Genomic DNA, 18,417 nt, shown 5'->3' on the forward strand with positions numbered 1-18,417 from the left:
TTTTTCATCTGCATGTTATTCGTCTGCGCAAGTAACCGAAAGCGTTCGATGAAGCATAGGTTGGTGAAAAACCGGTTAATAACCGCTGCCGTCATTAGCTGTCATGTGATCTACCGACCGGTAGCGGTATGCGAACGAAATCGTAGTGCATTTCCCCAGGAGCTGGCGTCCATTCATATGACACGGTGGATGCATTAGAACTCAACCCGAGGCACCAATATGTATTGTGAACTTAAGCAATTAATTTAATTTAACCGCGAGCATCCTGGCCAAATAGATAGTCGCGGGATGTTTAACACGTAGTACCATGAAATGACATGAACACCAACGATTTTCTGCACCTTACAAATTTTGTTGTTCCAACGACTTCCTTCGAAGGTTTCTACGACCGAATTTTTGGCTTTTAGCGCTGCTCAATGTCAATACATCCAAGCCTTATCTTTATCCAAAATTTCCTTACATAATTTTTTTTCTCACTCCTCTCTTTTCAGGTATAGGAGAATAAAATCTTTACTCCCACCTGGTAATAAAGCTGGATCTCAGTCTCTGTGATGCACATAGCTTCTAAACCGTTCGGCCGATTTTCATGAAATTTGGCACAAAATTAGTTTGTAGCGTAAGGGTGTGTACCTCGAAGCGATTTTTCGAAAATTCGATTTTGTTCTTTTTCTGTTCCAAGCCACCATTGGTGGATTTAATTCCTCTGCAGCAATACCGAGCGAATTACCATAGTATGGGCGAGCAAATTAACATAGCAAATGGGCGAGAAATTCATCATCTATTATTTGTAAACATACAGGCGAACCAAATGACCTTTTCATTTTCTACTACACGGGCAAAGCCGTGCGGGAACTGTTAGTAATTAAATAAAGCCGATTGTTTTCGGAAGTTCATCGTGGCTAAGCATTTAAAAAACAATATTAATGAATGAAATATTTCTATCGAACAAAATGCGACACAGAACTACTCGAGACTCGAATCAATTCAAATAAATTTGGACGCAGTTTTGAAATAGATAGCATTTATGCGTTTTGAATTAAGTCGACAATCTTTTTGAAATTCTGAACCATTCAAATTTTTCTCGCTGTAGAACCAAGTCGCATTTTATTCAAAAGAAGCAGTTTTCCAATAACTTTATAATCGTATTCATTACTTTTTATTCAATGTAATTAAATCTAATCAAATTACATTCACATATCATTATGGGAAGAGAAAAATATTTATTATTGAAGAATTATAAGTATGAAAACAAAAAACACAGAAGTAAATGATATAAATATGTTAAAAAAATAAAATGATTGAAATTATAAACTAAAAATAATTAAACAAATAAAATGTACAGACTATTTTCAGAACTCACACAATTGGGTTGTTTCCCATTTTTCAAAAGTATTTTTCTCGGAAACAGTTTGGTCGCAAACATGGGGTGAGTTACTTTTTTTTCTGACCTTTTTTCTCTCCTTAAGAAGTCTTAAAAGAAGTCTTTAAAAGTCGCTGTTTTTATGTTCGCTGCACTAGTCGCTAGGGTCACCTAAACAAAGTTTCAGGACATTGCCAAACTTCGCCAAATGAATATTTTATTTCACCAACAATTCTCGTTCCGTTACTAGTTGCTCATAGTGAAAAATCACCAAAAGTCGATATCTTGCCAGAAAAGACAACCACGCACTCCGATTCACGGTACCTGTCTTCACTCGTGACGTCACACGATAAAATATTCTATTTTAGAAATCTGACGTTTTAGAAATTTAATTTAAAAAACAATGTTGGAAAATTAAAAATATTTTCTGGTTCCATGCTGTTGTTTTTTTGCTTATTCTAACAATTTCAGTGACAAAAAGTAGTACTTTTGACTGAGGGAAACAACCCCATTGTTCCAGTTCTTTTTCCTACACAAAACACGTTCATAGTTCATTGGATCAAGGTTAAAGTTTCGGATAATCTTCGGCCATAAATGTTTTTTATGACATTTTCCCTTTAAGTTGGAGTAAAAAGGAGGTTATCCAAGTGAAGTTCATAATAAGTCCTTATGATATGGACTATGCTGAACATCGAGTCAGGGACTAGAGCTGCCATACAGATGTAACTTTATCTTAGGGTTGCTATATTCAAATTTTATCACTAGTTATTGGCAGACTTGGTGAAAATTTTCACGAACCAAAACTCAAAGTAGTTACTAAACACGGATCCAAGTACTAGGGTTTCTTTATACGGCTGTAACAATCTCTCATTGTGGTCATACTCACATTTTATTACCGGTAATTGGCAGCCTTCGGCAAAAAACCCTCATTTCAGACCATCTAAGCACAAAGCGCTGCCAAATTTGGATCCATTTACTAAGATAGTCTGGTTATACGGATGTAATATCAGTTCAGGGCAGCTGTATTTAAATTTTTCAGCTAATGTTTGGTTACACTGGCAAGAGCTTTCATCAGCCTAAGCACAAATTATGGCCAAACCTGGAACGATTGAAACGCAGCCGAGGTTACGACCAAATTTGAATTGTAACCTCATCGCAGGCCTGCAATATTGAAATCTTGGCAGCCTTGGAAAAATCTTCGTTAGCCAAAATACAAAGTGATGACCAACCTTGGAGCCAAGCACAAGGGCATACAAGGTTGCCATCCCAGGGGTCGCCCTATACATACAGGGTCTGTTCAATTAGTATCGGGAGTGGTTCGCTGTATCCTCAACGGAGCGGTAGAGGGCGCTCCGACTAGTCGTGTTCTCTCTAGTCGTGCGCGGTAGAGGGGTCTTCCACCACTCAGGCGCATAGACTAATAATAAGAGTAGACCGAGCTTTCCCAGACTTGCTGATGAAAAAATTGGTTCATGGATACATCACGTGACTGGTGGAAGGCTTGGCGAAAACTTTGGCGGCAGGGCTGCTAGATGGCAACATTATCTATAAAGTTTGGCACTCGGACGTAATGTGTTTTCTTTATAATTTTTTCCCAGGTGTAGAGATTGAACTGTTTTTCCTTTACTTATGCATTATTTTGACATTAGTAATTAGTTTTTGATCACAGTTTTCAGTAACTTTTATTTCATTTGGAACTGATACGTCAGCGATGGCGTGAACGTAATGGCGTAAACCTTTTGCGTTAACGCAAAAATGTACTAATCGATAGCTTAAATTGAAATTGTAGGTAAAAATCTTACCGTTCGCCGATTCTTCTTTGGCGCTTGCATCTTTAATTGCTTAGAGAGTTATTGAAATTGACTAAAGAAAATGCACAATACTATCTAAACGAAAAACTCACTATATTGATAAAATATTTACAGCTTAGAATAACAAATTTAGAAATCGGAGTCTATAAAAGATCATTCTTCTGTGTTCCATCAATTCTATTTATTTTATTTCTCGCGAGCGTTGATCGTCTGCTACGATCAACGCCCGCTGTTGCTAGGATATCCACCAGTCACATGGTTTGGTTGATGAGCAGCAAAAGGGTTGCCATAGCTCGGTCTATTCTTATTATTAGTCTACGCTCAGGCGCACTTTAATTCAGTCGCCTGCAGGGCGGCCTGATTAAGATATCAGGGGGCCCTAGGCCACATGCTTTATTGGGGCCCCTGTGGAGTCAATCCTTACAATTTTATCCATTGGCGAAAACAGTTTTAGCTATTGGTTAGAAAGAAATAGCTATTTGGGGGAATCTAAAAAGTGAGGGCCTTAGACCACGGCCTAGTTGGTCTATTCAGTAATCAGGCACTGGTCGTCTGCGGGCACGCATTGGGACAGGTGGTGGATTTTTGTGACGTGTGATTTTGTGTGGTGTCATCGCGCCAGCATAGAACTCTGTGAAGTCTTGCTTTAAACTCGGGGAAATCCGCGTCCAAGACCCTCGAGCTCAATAAACAGGCTTATTGGGATGATGATTTAGGCCGCGCAAGTGTTTGAGTGGCACAAAATGTTTAAGGAAGGTTGAGGGTTCGTTTTAAAGCCTAGACCTGGCTCCACCAGACTTTTTCTTGCTTCTATGAATAAAAACGGAGCTCAAAAGACATCAGTTCGACTCCATCGAGCCGGTTCAAGAGGTGACGACAGAGGTTCTCACTAGTACTCCGGGAACTGACTTCCAGCGGGCTTTTGACGAGTGGCAGACACGCCGAGCTGAGTGTATCGATGAAGGATGAATGTATTTTGACGATTATTCAGTAATTGTAATGATTCAGTAATTTTAACAAATTTCAATTTTTGGAATCAGTCCCGATACTTATTGAACGGATCCTGTTGGGTTGTCCTATGAACTTATCTGAGTATTGCAGCATTGTCAACCCTGCGAGAAAATTAATTTAAAACTCAGTGTAGCAACATTCTTAACTCTGCGAGAAACTTAACTTAAACTCAGTGTAGCTACATTCTCAACCCTCCGAGAAATTTAACTTAAAACTTAATATTGCAACATTCTCAACCCTGCGAGAAACTTAACTGAAACTCAGTGTAGCAACATTCTCAACCCTGCGAGAAAATCAACTTAAAACTCAGTGTAGCAACATTCTCAAGCCTGCGAGAAAATCAACTTAAAACTCAGTGTAGCAACATTCTCAACTCTGCGAGAAACTTAACTTAAACTCAGTATTGCATCATTCTCAACGTTGCGAGAAACGTAAACTCAGTATTACAACATTCTCAACCATGCGAGAAACTTTACTTAAACTCAGTATTGCATCATTCTCAACCCTGTGAGAAACGTAAACTCAGTATTACAACATTCTCAACCCTGCGAGAAACTTAACTTAAAACTCAATGTAGCAACATTTTCAACCCTGCGAGAAAATTAATTTAAAACTCAGTGTAGCAACATTCTCAACTCTGCGAGAAATTTAACTTAAAACTCAGTGTAGCAACATTGTCAACCCTGCGAGAAAATTAATTTAAAACTCAGTGTAGCAACATTCTTAACTCTGCGAGAAACTTAACTTAAACTCAGTGTAGCTACATTCTCAACCCTCCGAGAAATTTAACTTAAAACTTAATATTGCAACATTCTCAACCCTGCGAGAAACTTAACTGAAACTCAGTGTAGCTACATTCTCAACCCTGCGAGAAAATCAACTTAAAACTCAGTGTAGCAACATTTTCAACCCTACGAGAAAATTAACTTAAAACTCAGTGTGGCAACATTCTCAACCCTGCGAGAAACTTAACTTAAACTCAGTATTGCATCATTCTCAACCCTGCGAGAAAATCAACTTAAAACTCAGTATTGCATCATTCTCAACCTTGCGAGAAACGTAAACTCAGTATTGCAACATTCTCAACCCTGCGAGAAACTTAACTGAAACTCAGTGTAGCTACATTCTCAACCCTGCGAGAAAATCAACTTAAAACTCAGTGTAGCAACATTGTCAACCCTACGAGAAAATTAACTTAAAACTCAGTGTGGCAACATTCTCAACCCTGCGAGAAACTTAACTTAAACTCAGTATTGCATCATTCTCAACCTTGCGAGAAACGTAAACTCAGTATTGCAACATTCTCAACCCTGCGAGAAACTTAACTGAAACTCAGTGTAGCTACATTCTCAACCCTGCGAGAAAATCAACTTAAAACTCAGTGTAGCAACATTTTCAACCCTACGAGAAAATTAACTTAAAACTCAGTGTAGCAACATTGTCAACCCTGCGAGAAACTTAACTTAAAACTCAGTGTAGCAACATTGTCAACCCTGCGAGAAAATTAATTTAAAACTCAGTATTGCAACATTCTCAACCCTGCGAGAAAGGTAAACTCAGTATTACAACATTCTCAACCTTGCGAGAAACGTAAACTCAGTATTACAACATTCTCTACCCTGCGAGAAACTTAAACTCAGTATTGCAACATTCTCAACCTTGCGAGAAACGTAAACTCAGTATTGCAACATTCTCTACCCTGCGAGAAACTTAAACTCAGTATTGCAACATTCTGAATACTGCGAGAAACTTAATTTAAACTCAGTATTGCAACATTCTCTACCCTGCGAGAAACTTAAACTCAGTATTGCAACATTCTCAACCCTGCGAGAAACTTTCAATTGGAGCAACTTTGCATGCGAGAAACTTCAAACTTCTTAAACTTAGTATTGCAACATTCTCTATCATGCGAGAAACTTAAACTCAGCATAGCAACATTCTCAACCCTGCGAGAAAATTAACTTAAACTCAGTATTGCAACATTCTCAACCCTGCGAGAAACTTTAAATAGAGAAATATTACATACCAGAAACTTTAAACTTCTTAAACTCAGTGTAGCAACATTCTCAACCCTGCGAGGAACTTTAAATGGAGAAACTTTACATGCCAGAAACTTTAAACTTCTTAAACTCAGTATTTCAACATTATCAGCCCTGCGAGAAACTTAACCGAAAGTGGCGTAACTCACCTGCGACCATTCGGTGACCCGCCACTCGGCCGTGCACTTCGAGTTATAGCACTCCCTCTTCCGCCTCGGCCGCGTCTTCTCGTCGCAGTGGCGTGGGGGGAGGTCTGTGCCGTTGGGGGCGCGGCACAGAACGGCACGCCGCTCATACGAATACTGCCACCGGAAGCACTGCGTCTCCAGGCACTGGGGGAGAGAGAGGGAATCGTCAGCGACAATGCCCGGGAGCATATAAGCAACCTTTACTTTGCCAGAGACCATATGAAAATTTGGAGCCTACTGATTGGCTACCATGTGAAAACATCATCCATCTCTTTTATAGCTAAAGTTGCATGGTCTAATTATTGGTTCATTTTGAAACAAGTGCTCAAAAGGGGGAAGAAGGTTAAAAAACATTCACACGTGAATTCAGAACTTTTAAGGAACGAAATTTGTTCACATGCATTGGATGTGGAACAAAACACGGTCGATGCATTTGCGTTGACTGGCCAATCAGGAATTCTAAAACTGCTACAAGATACGATTGATATATGCTGTCCGGGCTCACAACTTTCCGTCTCAACTCTCAATTTTATGAATCGAGAATGACGATTTTCAAATAAAATAATAACAATTATAAAAACATGGAATAGCATACTGTATGAAAAAATGTTTTGAGTTTAAAAGATGAGTAAAATAATTACCATGTATTCTTAATAGGATGAGGCGCTTAATACGAAGTACGGAATTTATTTACACGTTATTATATACTTCGAAATAATTACATATTATTTCCAAGGATGAAGTTTAGTCGGTTTCTTTCTCACCACAAAATGTTTGACAAAAATTAAAACGTTAAAAAGATCAAGTATCAATAGACGCCCCCCCCCCCTTTTAAATACTGTCGAATCTCCATATGTCGAACTTCCACATATCAAAATTTTCTATATATCGAAGTCCCAGCAAATTTCCATGTCCGTTACATAGAAAAATTGTTTCTATATATCGAAAAAATCTCTATGTATCGAAATTTTTTTCCAGACATTTGTAGAATTTTTTTTTTTCCACATTAGATTGTTCGTCTCATAGAAAATGAAGGTTATGGGAGAAAATTATGTTCACTAAAGGCTGCTACAAAAATTACAAGGAATCTGGGGTTGAAGGGTGTTTAGATAGGTCGTTGTTCTATTCTAGAGTTCTTAAATTCCCTCAAGTTTATTTCAAATCGTAGTTGCAACCAGTAGTACAGTAAAATCAGTTTCAAGTAATCCCTATTGTTCTGTTGATTATCATTCGTAGTCTTTTTAGCTTCAGTGAAAATCATTCAAGCTAAGTAGATTGTAATCCAGAGAAAAGTAAAAACTCATAGTCAAAACGAAAATCCCCTAATGTTTGTTAAATTTAGTATTTCCGCAAACAGAGCTCCTGCTTATATGAGAAATCAGAAAGCCAAAAGTACAAAAGTAAAGTACTGAGACTTACAGAAAACTCACTCAAAAACATGAAACGGCATTACAGTTGGCGAAAATCAGTTTTCATTTTAATGTTTTAGGAGATTTTTATGACAAACTAAAATCGTTTCTACACTGTTAAAAATTCAGGAAGATTTTCTGGTAATTGTTACTGTAAAATTGCATCGCTAACGCATCGCTGACTTTTACGGTAATTTATACCGGAGAAATAAGCGATCCCAGCGCCAACTGGTTGCTGTGGCCTACCGAGGAAACCGTAAAATTTTACAGTTACATATGATTTTTACGGTAATAGTTACTGGCAACATGGATGCCAGTAACAATTGCCGTGAATTTTTCGGAAAATTTTTAACAGTGTATGTATCGAAACTTCTATATATCGATTTTTTTCCCGCAATTTGCTACTTCGATATATGGAGATCCGACTGTAGCTATCTGCCGTTTTTTCTTGACATCTAGCCATGGCCCCACTAGATGGCGCTGACGCTTTCGGGCCTTGACAGATTATGACTTTTCTGTGTTAAACCGATGCAACTATGATCTGCTCTGTGCGTCCACCAATCAATGACAAGTTTCAAAGTTGGCTTATTTTTGATTGGACGTCGCCTATTTTGATTGCAAGAGGCGCTGAACGGAACCCTTGTACCCACCAATCAATCACAACGAATGGAAAACAGGGGTTCCCTGTAGCGCCCTCTTTGTTGCCATGAGTTTCGGCGATTGTCACGGCCTATAAGTGTAAGCGAAATTTATTGTGGCCATAATCTAGCATTATATTACGTTATGTTTCATATTTCTTATTTTATCTTACCCATGGCGTGCCAATGGTTCATTTAATTTTTCGTCTGCGGGTGTTTTTATTCAGTGTTCAGTGTTAATGATTACGTTGTTTCATTGAGGAATTTCGTTACATTTCAGTAATCACTGGATTCTGTACGCACTACGAAAAAACACAGACTTATGATTATGGGAAAACTGTAGAGAAGTATGAAATGTGAGTTTGTTTTAAATAGATTTTCTTATAAGGAAAAAAATAGACTCAAAATTTGGAATACAAGACTAGAAATGAAGAACTTTGTATCAAATGAAACATTCATTTTTCTCTCAGAATATTTCTAAGAGAAAAACTTACAACTCTCTTCTTTTTGCAAATAGAAGAAAGAGTTTCCGTAAGGAACAACTCATAAATAAGTTCAATTCCTGTATTTTTTTCTTAAAACTTAGAAGGAAAACGAACGGTTGTTGCTGTTGTTGTTGTCTTATTCCTCCTGATCTAGCCGCTAGGCCATACCAGGTCCACGATTTCAAAAACCTTCAAAAAGTCTAACACCAGAAAAGGACTAGAATAAATGTCCTCCTTGATAAGGCTCGCGCAGTTCAACAGGTGTTCTGGAGAGGCCTGTTGTAAGTTGCATTTGAGCAGTGTTGCCAGATGGTCAAATCCAGATTTCCCCAATTCGCTTCCGATTTTCCCCCAAAAAGAGATGTTTTCTACCAAAATTCCCCAAACTCAAAAATTATTTTTCCACTAATATTTTCAGAAAATGAATCGACTTCCTCTAATATTTTTGTCTCTTGAAAATTTTTTTTTCTCCCCAAATAGCCAAATTTTCTTAGAAAATTCCCCAACTTTTTTTTTCTTCCCATTTTCGCTTTTTTTTTGTCTTCTTTATCTTTATCTTTCTTTATCTGTACTAATAATAAAGCTGAAAGTCTCTCTGCCTGGATATTTCTCTGTCTGTCAGGATCTCTGTTACGCGCATAACGTCTAGACCGTTCGGCCGATTTTCATGAAATTTGGCAAAGAATTAGTTTGTAGCATGGGGGTGTGCACCTTTAAGCGATTTTTCGAAAATCCGATTTTGTTCTTTTCCTATTCCAATTTTAAGAACATTTTACCGAGCAAAATTATCATAAGATGGACGAGAAAATTAACAAGTTACCATAACTTGGAACCGTAACGTGGGCAAGCCAATTGACGAGAAATTCATCGTGCATTATTTGTAAATATAGAGGGGAACCAAAAGACCTTTTAATTTTCTACTTCGGGCAAAGCCATGCGGGTGCCACTAGTCATAAATACAGACCCCTGACCGAGAGATAAGAAATAGCCAAATGTTTTTTTTTCTACTTGCATTTATTACTCTGCTTCTGTATGGACATTTAAACTATGATTTTTGTATATATTTATCGAAGAACATTCTTCTTCACACTTATTTTTACCCGTTTCACGTATCAACTAGTTACTCACGCAGAACTATTAATGTGAATTCCGTAGCATAATATTCCACATAATGCGAAATGCGAATTCCATAAAGTTCAGTAAAGCTAAACCCACGCTGTTTGATACAAACAATGTAACTACTACTTCTTGGCGCGAATCTAAATACGAAAAAAATTCTTTTCTCCTTGAGTTTTTTCCCCCCAGGTTTTCTCCAAGAAAAAAATTTTCCCCAAAGAATTCCCTTCAAAACCCATTTCCCCAAAATTTCCTCAGAGAGCACCAAATTTCCCCAAAATGGGGAAATTTCCCCGAATCTGGCAACACTGCATTTGGGACACCATCAAATAAACATCAAAACAACGGAATAACCGACAAAGCAGATTTTTGCGAATTGAAATATACAGAATTATGACAATGGATGGACAGATCAATCGCATGATTACAATAAAAATGAAAATTGGCAACTGACCTGTGACCATGGCTCCGTCTCCCAGTGCGGGCAGTCCTCGTGACCGCAGCTCTGGAGGGTGGTGGGGACCGAGAGCCCCGCGTCTTCGCACAGGCTGCCGTCCACACTCCGCGACACGTTGTTCAGCCGCACCAGACACTGCGCCGCACGCACCTAGAAAGAAACACGTCCGGGTCACCACTTCGGAGTACACACTGCTCTTTTCCACAGAGACTCATCTTGCGACAAAAACAGGAGTATAGAAAGGTTTGAAATGAAATTTCAGTCCCCAAAGTTTCAGATTAGGAGCAATCGCGACTACTTTTTCGTTCCCCTGATCCTTGCAAAGCTATTGTATCACACACGTTCTCGCTTAAGATTTATTAAAAACTTTTAGATTTAAACATTTTATAGCAGGTCGTTTTTTTGTGAACCAGATCATTGCAATCAACGTGTTTCGAAACTACATGCTAAAATCAATGGTGAATCTTAGTATACCCATGCGTGGATACAAGAATGGGTCATGAATCCCCTAAACTTGACCTAAACCAGAAATTTTTACAGTTTACAACGAAGAGATGGTGAATCTTAGTATACCCATGCGTGGATACAAGAATGGGTCATGTATCCCCAAAACTTGACCTAAACCAGAAATTTTTACAGTTTACAACGAAGAGATGGTGAATCTTAGTATACCCATGCGTGGATACAAGAATGGGACATGAATCCCCTAAACTTGACCTAAACCAGAAATTTTTACAGTTTACAACGAAGAGACGAGGGGGCTCGATTACCGAGAGGATCTAAGATTCCTTTTTGTGCCGAAATATTACATTTATGGGGTCTAAGTACCTTTAACCTTCAAAATTTTCAACTTTCTGGAAAAAATATATGTTATGCATATTTTAATTCCGAACAATTTGATACCTTATTTATTACCATACACAAAAAACTTTTCAAGTTACTGTAAAAATGCGTAACCTCTTCCCATAGAGATTTATGTTAACAGTAGCTCTTTAAGTCTCTTTTTCTCAGGTGCCGGTTTCTTCGGTTTTCTCGTTTTGCGCGCATAATATCTCAGAAAGTTTCTTATATATTTCCGTAAAACTTTTAATGCATGTTTATCTGGTTTATATTTATGACCAGAATCTAAATTTAGTTATTTTTTTAAAAAATATTTATTTATTTTTTGAAATTTTATAAGTTAATATCGAAAATTTCCAAAATTTTGGGCAAAAATATTTTTTTTTTTTAAATATTAACTTTTATTTTTAGTGAAAATTTAGGTTCAGATTATAAAAATATACCAGACAAACATGCATGAAAAGTTTTACAGAAATATATAACAAACTTTCTGAAATATCATGCGCGCAAAACGAGAAAACCGAAGAAACCGGCACCTGAGAAAAAGAGGCTTAAACAGCTGCTGTTAACATAAATCTCTATCGGGAAAGTTTACGCATTTTAACGATAACTTGAAAAGTTTTTGGCGTATGGTAATAAATAAGGTATCAAATTGTTCAGAATTAATATATGCATAATATATTTTTTCCAGAAAATCGAACATTTTGAAGGTTAAAGGTCCTTAGACTCCTTATGACAACCCCCTCCCCACCACCCGAAAAAACCAGAAGTTTGATCCACACTTTATATATGTGACCCAATTCTGGATAAACCGGTTCCTAACCTCATAACTGAAATGATGACAGAGTCGTTAAAATCTTCGGAAAACACATCTACAACTCATTAGGATATTTTAAAGACATAAACAACCCTTTTGTGACCATCTCCACGAGAAAGCAGAGCACGGGCGGTTTCAGAAGTTGTTCAAGGAGAGGCGGTTGATTTTTTTTAGCTTATCTCTACTTACGTATCTAATTTAGATATGCTTGATGGTTAACATCATTTTTACCCGAAACGACTAAAATATAGAAATTTATTCAAGAAGGTTCACGGACCTATTCCTTTTCTTATTCTAGAATTGCGTTTTAGAACTTCAATTTCGTAGTAATTCCGGGGGAATATTTCGAAACTCCCTCCCCGTAACATGATCAAAAGTCTTCTAAAACTGCGCTTTTTTGGAACTTCAGTTTCGGAAACTTACCGGAGGAATCATCCCCTAACACTGCGTGAAATGTCTACAATCACGTCATTGACTTAAATTTGGCAAAATACCTAGAGGAAAGCCTTCTTACGTCATCAATGATCTTTTGGAATATACCTTTTGATATTTCAATTCTTTTGACATTTCAATTCTAAAGTGTTTCCGGGAGGGAGATTCGAACACAATTACTTTCCTTAATGTTGTCAAAATTGGCCCACACTTGCGTTTTAGAACTTGAATTTAGATAAATTGCCGACGCACGGTCCGTCAAGGGAGGGACGTTCGCCCCTCCCTAACATCCGTCCTTGCTTTTACAGCTTCGTGGTTTCAGCTTTCGTTCTCCCAGGTAACACAGGTTCTGTTCAAGCGTTTCATAAACGGTTTAAAACGGTTGCACCAAATATAACAACCATTTTAAAATGTTTATGAAACGAAGTGACTAGCATTGATTTCAAAGAAACAAAAAGAACGATGCTTATCAGTGGCGCACACAAGGGAGGGGTCCAGGGGGTCTGGACCCCACCCATTGGTCTTGCATTTTTTCCCCTATTGAATACGATTCTATGTATTTTTTACGTAGAATAATTTCAATCAAAGAAATAATTTGAGTTCTAATAAGTGAAAAAATAAATCCTCATCTTAAAAGATATTAAAAAATATTTTACACTTTTCCTAATAATAAGCAAAATGGTGATTACAAATGAATACGCTGTAATAACCTTGTTTTTAATTTTGTAATTACAGAGTAAAATGCAATTCTATGAACTTGAGTCCATTTTTTTTTTCATTATGAGAAAAGTAAAAGCGTAAATTATTTTGCTTTCAATTTTTTTTTATTTAAGTATATTTCATTAAACAATGTAAACTATTCATTCAATAGTTTATTTTTTCATTGTTTTTCTTTCTCAGGAATCGATAAAATCAAGTCGATATGTTTAACGGCATATTGGGGTATGATATAATAGTGAGGCTTTCGACCTTGGACCCTCCCCTTGCAAAATTCTTGTAGCGCCACTGATGCTTATGTACCTCGAAAACAGAGGAATAGGATCATCGGATGCAACCATAGACTAATAATAAGAGTAGACCGAGCTTTCTCATTCTTGCTGATAAAGAAAATTGGTTCATAGATGTATCATGTGACTAGTGGAAGGGCTTGGCGAAGACTTTGGCAGCATGGTTGCTAGATGGCAGCATTATCTATAGTTTGGCACTCGACATGTATTTCAAGACAATGTGTTTTCATTAAAAAAAACTTCCAGGTGCAGAGATTGAACTGTTTTTCTTTTAGTTATGCATTATTTTGACATTAGTAATAGTTTTTGATCAGTTTTCGGTAACTTTTATTTCATTTGGAGCTGTCAGCGTTGGCGTGAACGAAATGGCGTAAACGTTTTGCGTTAACGCAAAAATGTACTAATCGGTATCTTAAATTGAAACTGTAGGTAAAAATCTTACCGTTTGCTGATTCTTCTTGGTCGCTTGCATCTTTTATTGCTTAGAGAGTTATTGAAATTGACTAAAGAAAATGCACAATGCTATCTAAACGAAAAACTCACTATAATAACAAAATATTTACAACTTAGAATATTACAAATCGGACTCCATAAAAGATCATTCTTCCGCGTTCCATCAATTCTATTTATTTTATTTCGCGCTGCCGTTGATCGTCTGCTACGATTAACGCCCGCTGTTGCTAGGATATCCACCAGTCACATGGTTTGGTTTATGAGCAGCAAAAGGGTTGCCATAGCTCGGTCTACTCCTATTATTAGTCTATGGATGCAACTTGACAAAGGCGGAGTCAAGTGCCTTCTCGTGGAAAACGGACAATACCTGGAATCCGTTTCCCCCGCAAGTCTGCGAGCACTCGGACCAATCCGTGATGACCCAGTCGAACTGGAGGTTCTCCGCGCTGCCCCTGCCCAGGACGAAGCTGTTGGACGCCATCTTGGTGGGGTGGTGGTCGCCCTCGTCGTCGTTCTCGTCGTCTGCGATCTCCGGGTCGTAGTCGTCGCTCAGGCCTCCCCTGGTCGTGCCCAGGGTGGGCAGGTTCATCAGCAGGTTCTTGATGTGGGAGGAGCCGTGGGTGCTGGAAGCGCCAGAGTGGGCGGGGTTGCCTGTGGTGGGAGGAGGAGACTCGGTGAGAACAGAGCAGCAATTCGAGTCTGATTACTAAATAGACCAACTAGGCCGTGGCCTAGTGCAAATGGCAAAAACTGTTTTAGACAGTGGCTGAAATAGGGAAGTTGCAACCTATTAAATGTTCATATTTTGATTATTGGTCAGATCCTATGTTCTTAAGCATGCTCTTTCAGAAAAAAATACTTTTAAAGTTTTGGAAACGACCCCATTGATGCCCAACGATTCGTTGAATTGTTTGGCTCCAATGTAAAATTGCCAGCTCATCGGAGCTGTTCTGCTGCCACAAAACACGAACAGGCCACTATATATGCACGGTCATCGCTTTTTCGCATACGGTAGGTTTTCGTCTATCCGGCTCGCGAGCCAGATAGACTATCCGATCCAGTAAAAATGAAGAAACACCATTACTAAAACAGGTCGTGCGAGGTAAAGAAGGAAAAGTTTCTATACAATCTGTAAAACACAGCAAAAAGAATTACAGCGAGGAAGAAATAAACAACAAGAAAAGAAATCGCCATGACCTCGTGTCAAAGGGTCTCTATTAAGTGTCTAAATTAGTGATGTACCGGATCGTTAAAAAGTAGATCCGCGGATACGGATACGGACCCGGATCATTAGTGTCAGGATCCGAGGATACGGATCTGAAATTTTTTTTGCCTAATTCAAGTATCCAAGTGTAAAATTTATTATGGAAGGTATTCCCGTCATAATAATAGCACTGTTTCTTCAAAAAACGGTGAAAATATAATAAAGACTATGATTTACTCTTTGAAGAAATCTCCGTTAAAATTGAGGGAGAGTTGGAAGGAATGGGTCAGCGCAGCATTAATGCTTAAATAGAATGTGAAAAATTATTTCTAGCTTACTCGGTAGATGTAGGATACAAGACTGTAAAGTTGCTACTGGATAGGCTAGAAATAATTTTTCGCATTTTATTTCAACATAAATGCAGCGCTGACCCATTCCACCCAATTTACTCCCGACCGACGGAATAACGGAGCCGGGAACACCTTTACAAACAGTAAATAGATAATTTTGTCTCACTTTTTTTTGAAAGGTGTCGGGAAAAACCAAAATGAAGAATAACAGAAACCCTAAATCAATAACAAAAACTAATATTAAACTAAAAATAAATTAAAAAAAAAAAAAAACATGTCTCAGAAGGCCGTTGGCTTCTGAAATGATACCTTATAATTTAAATAGGGAATAAAACCTAATTTTATCGGAAATTAAGAGTCTTTTATTTAAATATTTAAGAATTTTTAGAGTAGAAAAGATCCATTTAAGATCCGTCAAAAAAGAAACGGATACGGATACAGATCTTTATTTTTCCTTGGATATCCACGGATACGGATATTCGGAACATCACAAGTCTAAATCTATTGAAGGGGCCTGTGTAAGGGTCTAAGTCTGTTGAGGATTTTGACTCCAAGCAAACCCTGTACATTTCGAATCTTTTCAGTCTTAATCGCTCACATTTGTGTAGATTATAAAGGAAGAGTAATTTAACCTTTTGCATTAATCATTTACCTTACAAAGCTTTATCTTTCCTAAGTATGTGGCAAGAGGGTATTAAGTCCGTCCATCTGGCATTTAAGCTATCCGGCATATCCCTTTGTCACATTAGGTCTGAAAGGAAGATATTTTCATACCTCTCTTTTTGAGCCATGCCGCCGATCGAGTATTGGCGAAGTATGAAAACTCCACTGATATGGGTCACATCAAAATAGCTCTCAATCAACTTTCGTATCGGTTTAAGCTTTCACCGTTTAAAAGCACATAAAACTCTATAAACGTGAAATAAACGTAGACTCTAACTCTACGTAGATCCGGAATTCTGTTGCAGACGATTTGAGAGCTGCTTGAAATTATAAACATCAAAAATGAATTCAATTAAAATATTTTCAGTTAATCAAGTGTCTTTTGATTTTACTATATTAGTTTGAATAAAATTAACGTAGATTAAATAATAATTATTTTTTTAAGATAGTGATATAGCTGTAAAAAGCTAATGCAATTTTTACCTTTTGAGTGTTGGGATTATAAATTTATTCTCAACGATTTAAGAGTTACCTTAAATGTAGAAAAATGTGTTTTATCTTCTGTGATTTCCTTTTAATGGCGATTGATAACCTATTTCAATGTTATGGATACTTTCTTAGTTTGATTCACATCTTTTTGAGTCTTTTCAGATAATCCTTCTGTACTCTAGTTCAGCATTTCTGAGTGTACTTGAAACCCGTGTACTGCCAAGCACATTAGCCTATCTTTATTTCTCTAAGTAAAATGTCCGGCTATTATCTAAAGATGGACCGCAGAACCAAAGAAGTTCGGTACAAATGTCCTTTCGATGCGCGATATGGAGGGTTTTTTTTTCCTTTTCTTTTCAATTTTTGTTTTCTTCTGTTTACTTAGGCAAAATTCGCTCATTTCAGGATGAAAAACAATTTTTGCATGCCCTTCACATTATAAACCAACTGAAAGTTTTGATTCTTTTCCCCAATATGATATTTTTTTGAAGTTTTAAGCTAATTTAAACAAAAGGTATGGGAAGGTATTACGAGCTAAAATAGCTCGTTTTTCTTGAGGCGTTCCTTAATTCTAAATTTTAACCCATTTTCTCTTTTTTTTCTTCAGTTTTTCTCTTTTGTTTGTTTTCTTTTTTGAATCTTTTTTTTCAAGCTTTGAATCCCGTAACATTATGAACCAATAAAAAGTTTTTATTTTTTTCCTATGTGAAATTTTAAAAAATGCTTTATGGTAAGTAAAGATGTATGGGTTTAGCTCGATTTTTGATGCTCCTTATCAATAAGAGGGATTTTTTCCCTAATTATTTATCTTTTGCACATTTTGGTAAAATTCGCTAATGCAGGTGTGAAAAAAATCTTTGCATGCATTAAATCAACAAAAAGGTTTGATTTTTTCTGTGCTATACGATTTTATTTGAAGTTTTTAAGCAAATGAAGACAACAGATTTGCATTTTAGCTCGATTTTCCAGGCTTCACCTCAATTCTGAACAATTATAGCATTTTTGTTTTCCGTTTTCAATTCCCTAACAAATTGTTCCACATTTTTCACGTTGAAAAAGGATTTTTGTTTCTGATCAAGATAAAATTTGTTCTTTGCTTCGAAGTCTCTAATTTGATTAGAACTGGAGTCATAGCTGTCCTCAATTGGAATCAGTAAAGCTACTTCTTGCTCCCCATTGAAATCGGATGCATTCCGTAGAAGTCGTTTTGCTACTAGCACAGTATGACTGCAGAAAAAACAACCTGCTGTACTGGGTCATTGAATAAAAAGAAAGTTTAACAGTTCGCGTGCTACTTATCTTTTTACATGTCTATCAATTATATTTATCTATCTATCTTTTATCTATGTAAATGTCTATTTATTATCTATGTTTTTATGTATTTTCTACCTAGCTATCTACTTACGTTTATCTATTTATCTGTTTAAATTTACCTATCTATGTGTTATCTATCTACTTTTATCTATCTACGTATCGATTTATTTTTATCTATTTGAATTTATCTGCTTACATTCATACATTTATCTTTTTATTTATTTTTGCAACCGTTGGTCCTACATGCATGCTTCCAAATGCAAAAAAAGTTACGTTGCGAATATTAAAAGGTTGAAGCTAAAAAATATATATAGCGAAAAAATACGATATCTAA

General features: G+C 37.0%; 1 protein-coding gene across 1 annotated transcript in view; it reads right to left on the reverse strand.

Moving 5' to 3' along the window:
- LOC129226157 (protein madd-4-like) overlaps positions 1-18,417 on the reverse strand; it is a 125,670-nt gene that overhangs the window by 14,101 nt on the left and 93,152 nt on the right. Inside the window, exons 15-17 of the mRNA XM_054860757.1 lie at positions 14,431-14,714; positions 10,512-10,664; positions 6,371-6,553 (exon numbers count right to left, since the gene is read on the reverse strand). Of these exons, the coding sequence (XP_054716732.1) occupies positions 6,371-6,553; positions 10,512-10,664; positions 14,431-14,714 (620 nt within the window). The remainder of the gene's footprint in view (positions 1-6,370; positions 6,554-10,511; positions 10,665-14,430; positions 14,715-18,417) is intronic.

The sequence above is a fragment of the Uloborus diversus genome, chromosome 7 (genome assembly GCF_026930045.1).
Source record: "Uloborus diversus isolate 005 chromosome 7, Udiv.v.3.1, whole genome shotgun sequence".
Classification (NCBI taxonomy): domain Eukaryota; kingdom Metazoa; phylum Arthropoda; class Arachnida; order Araneae; family Uloboridae; genus Uloborus; species Uloborus diversus.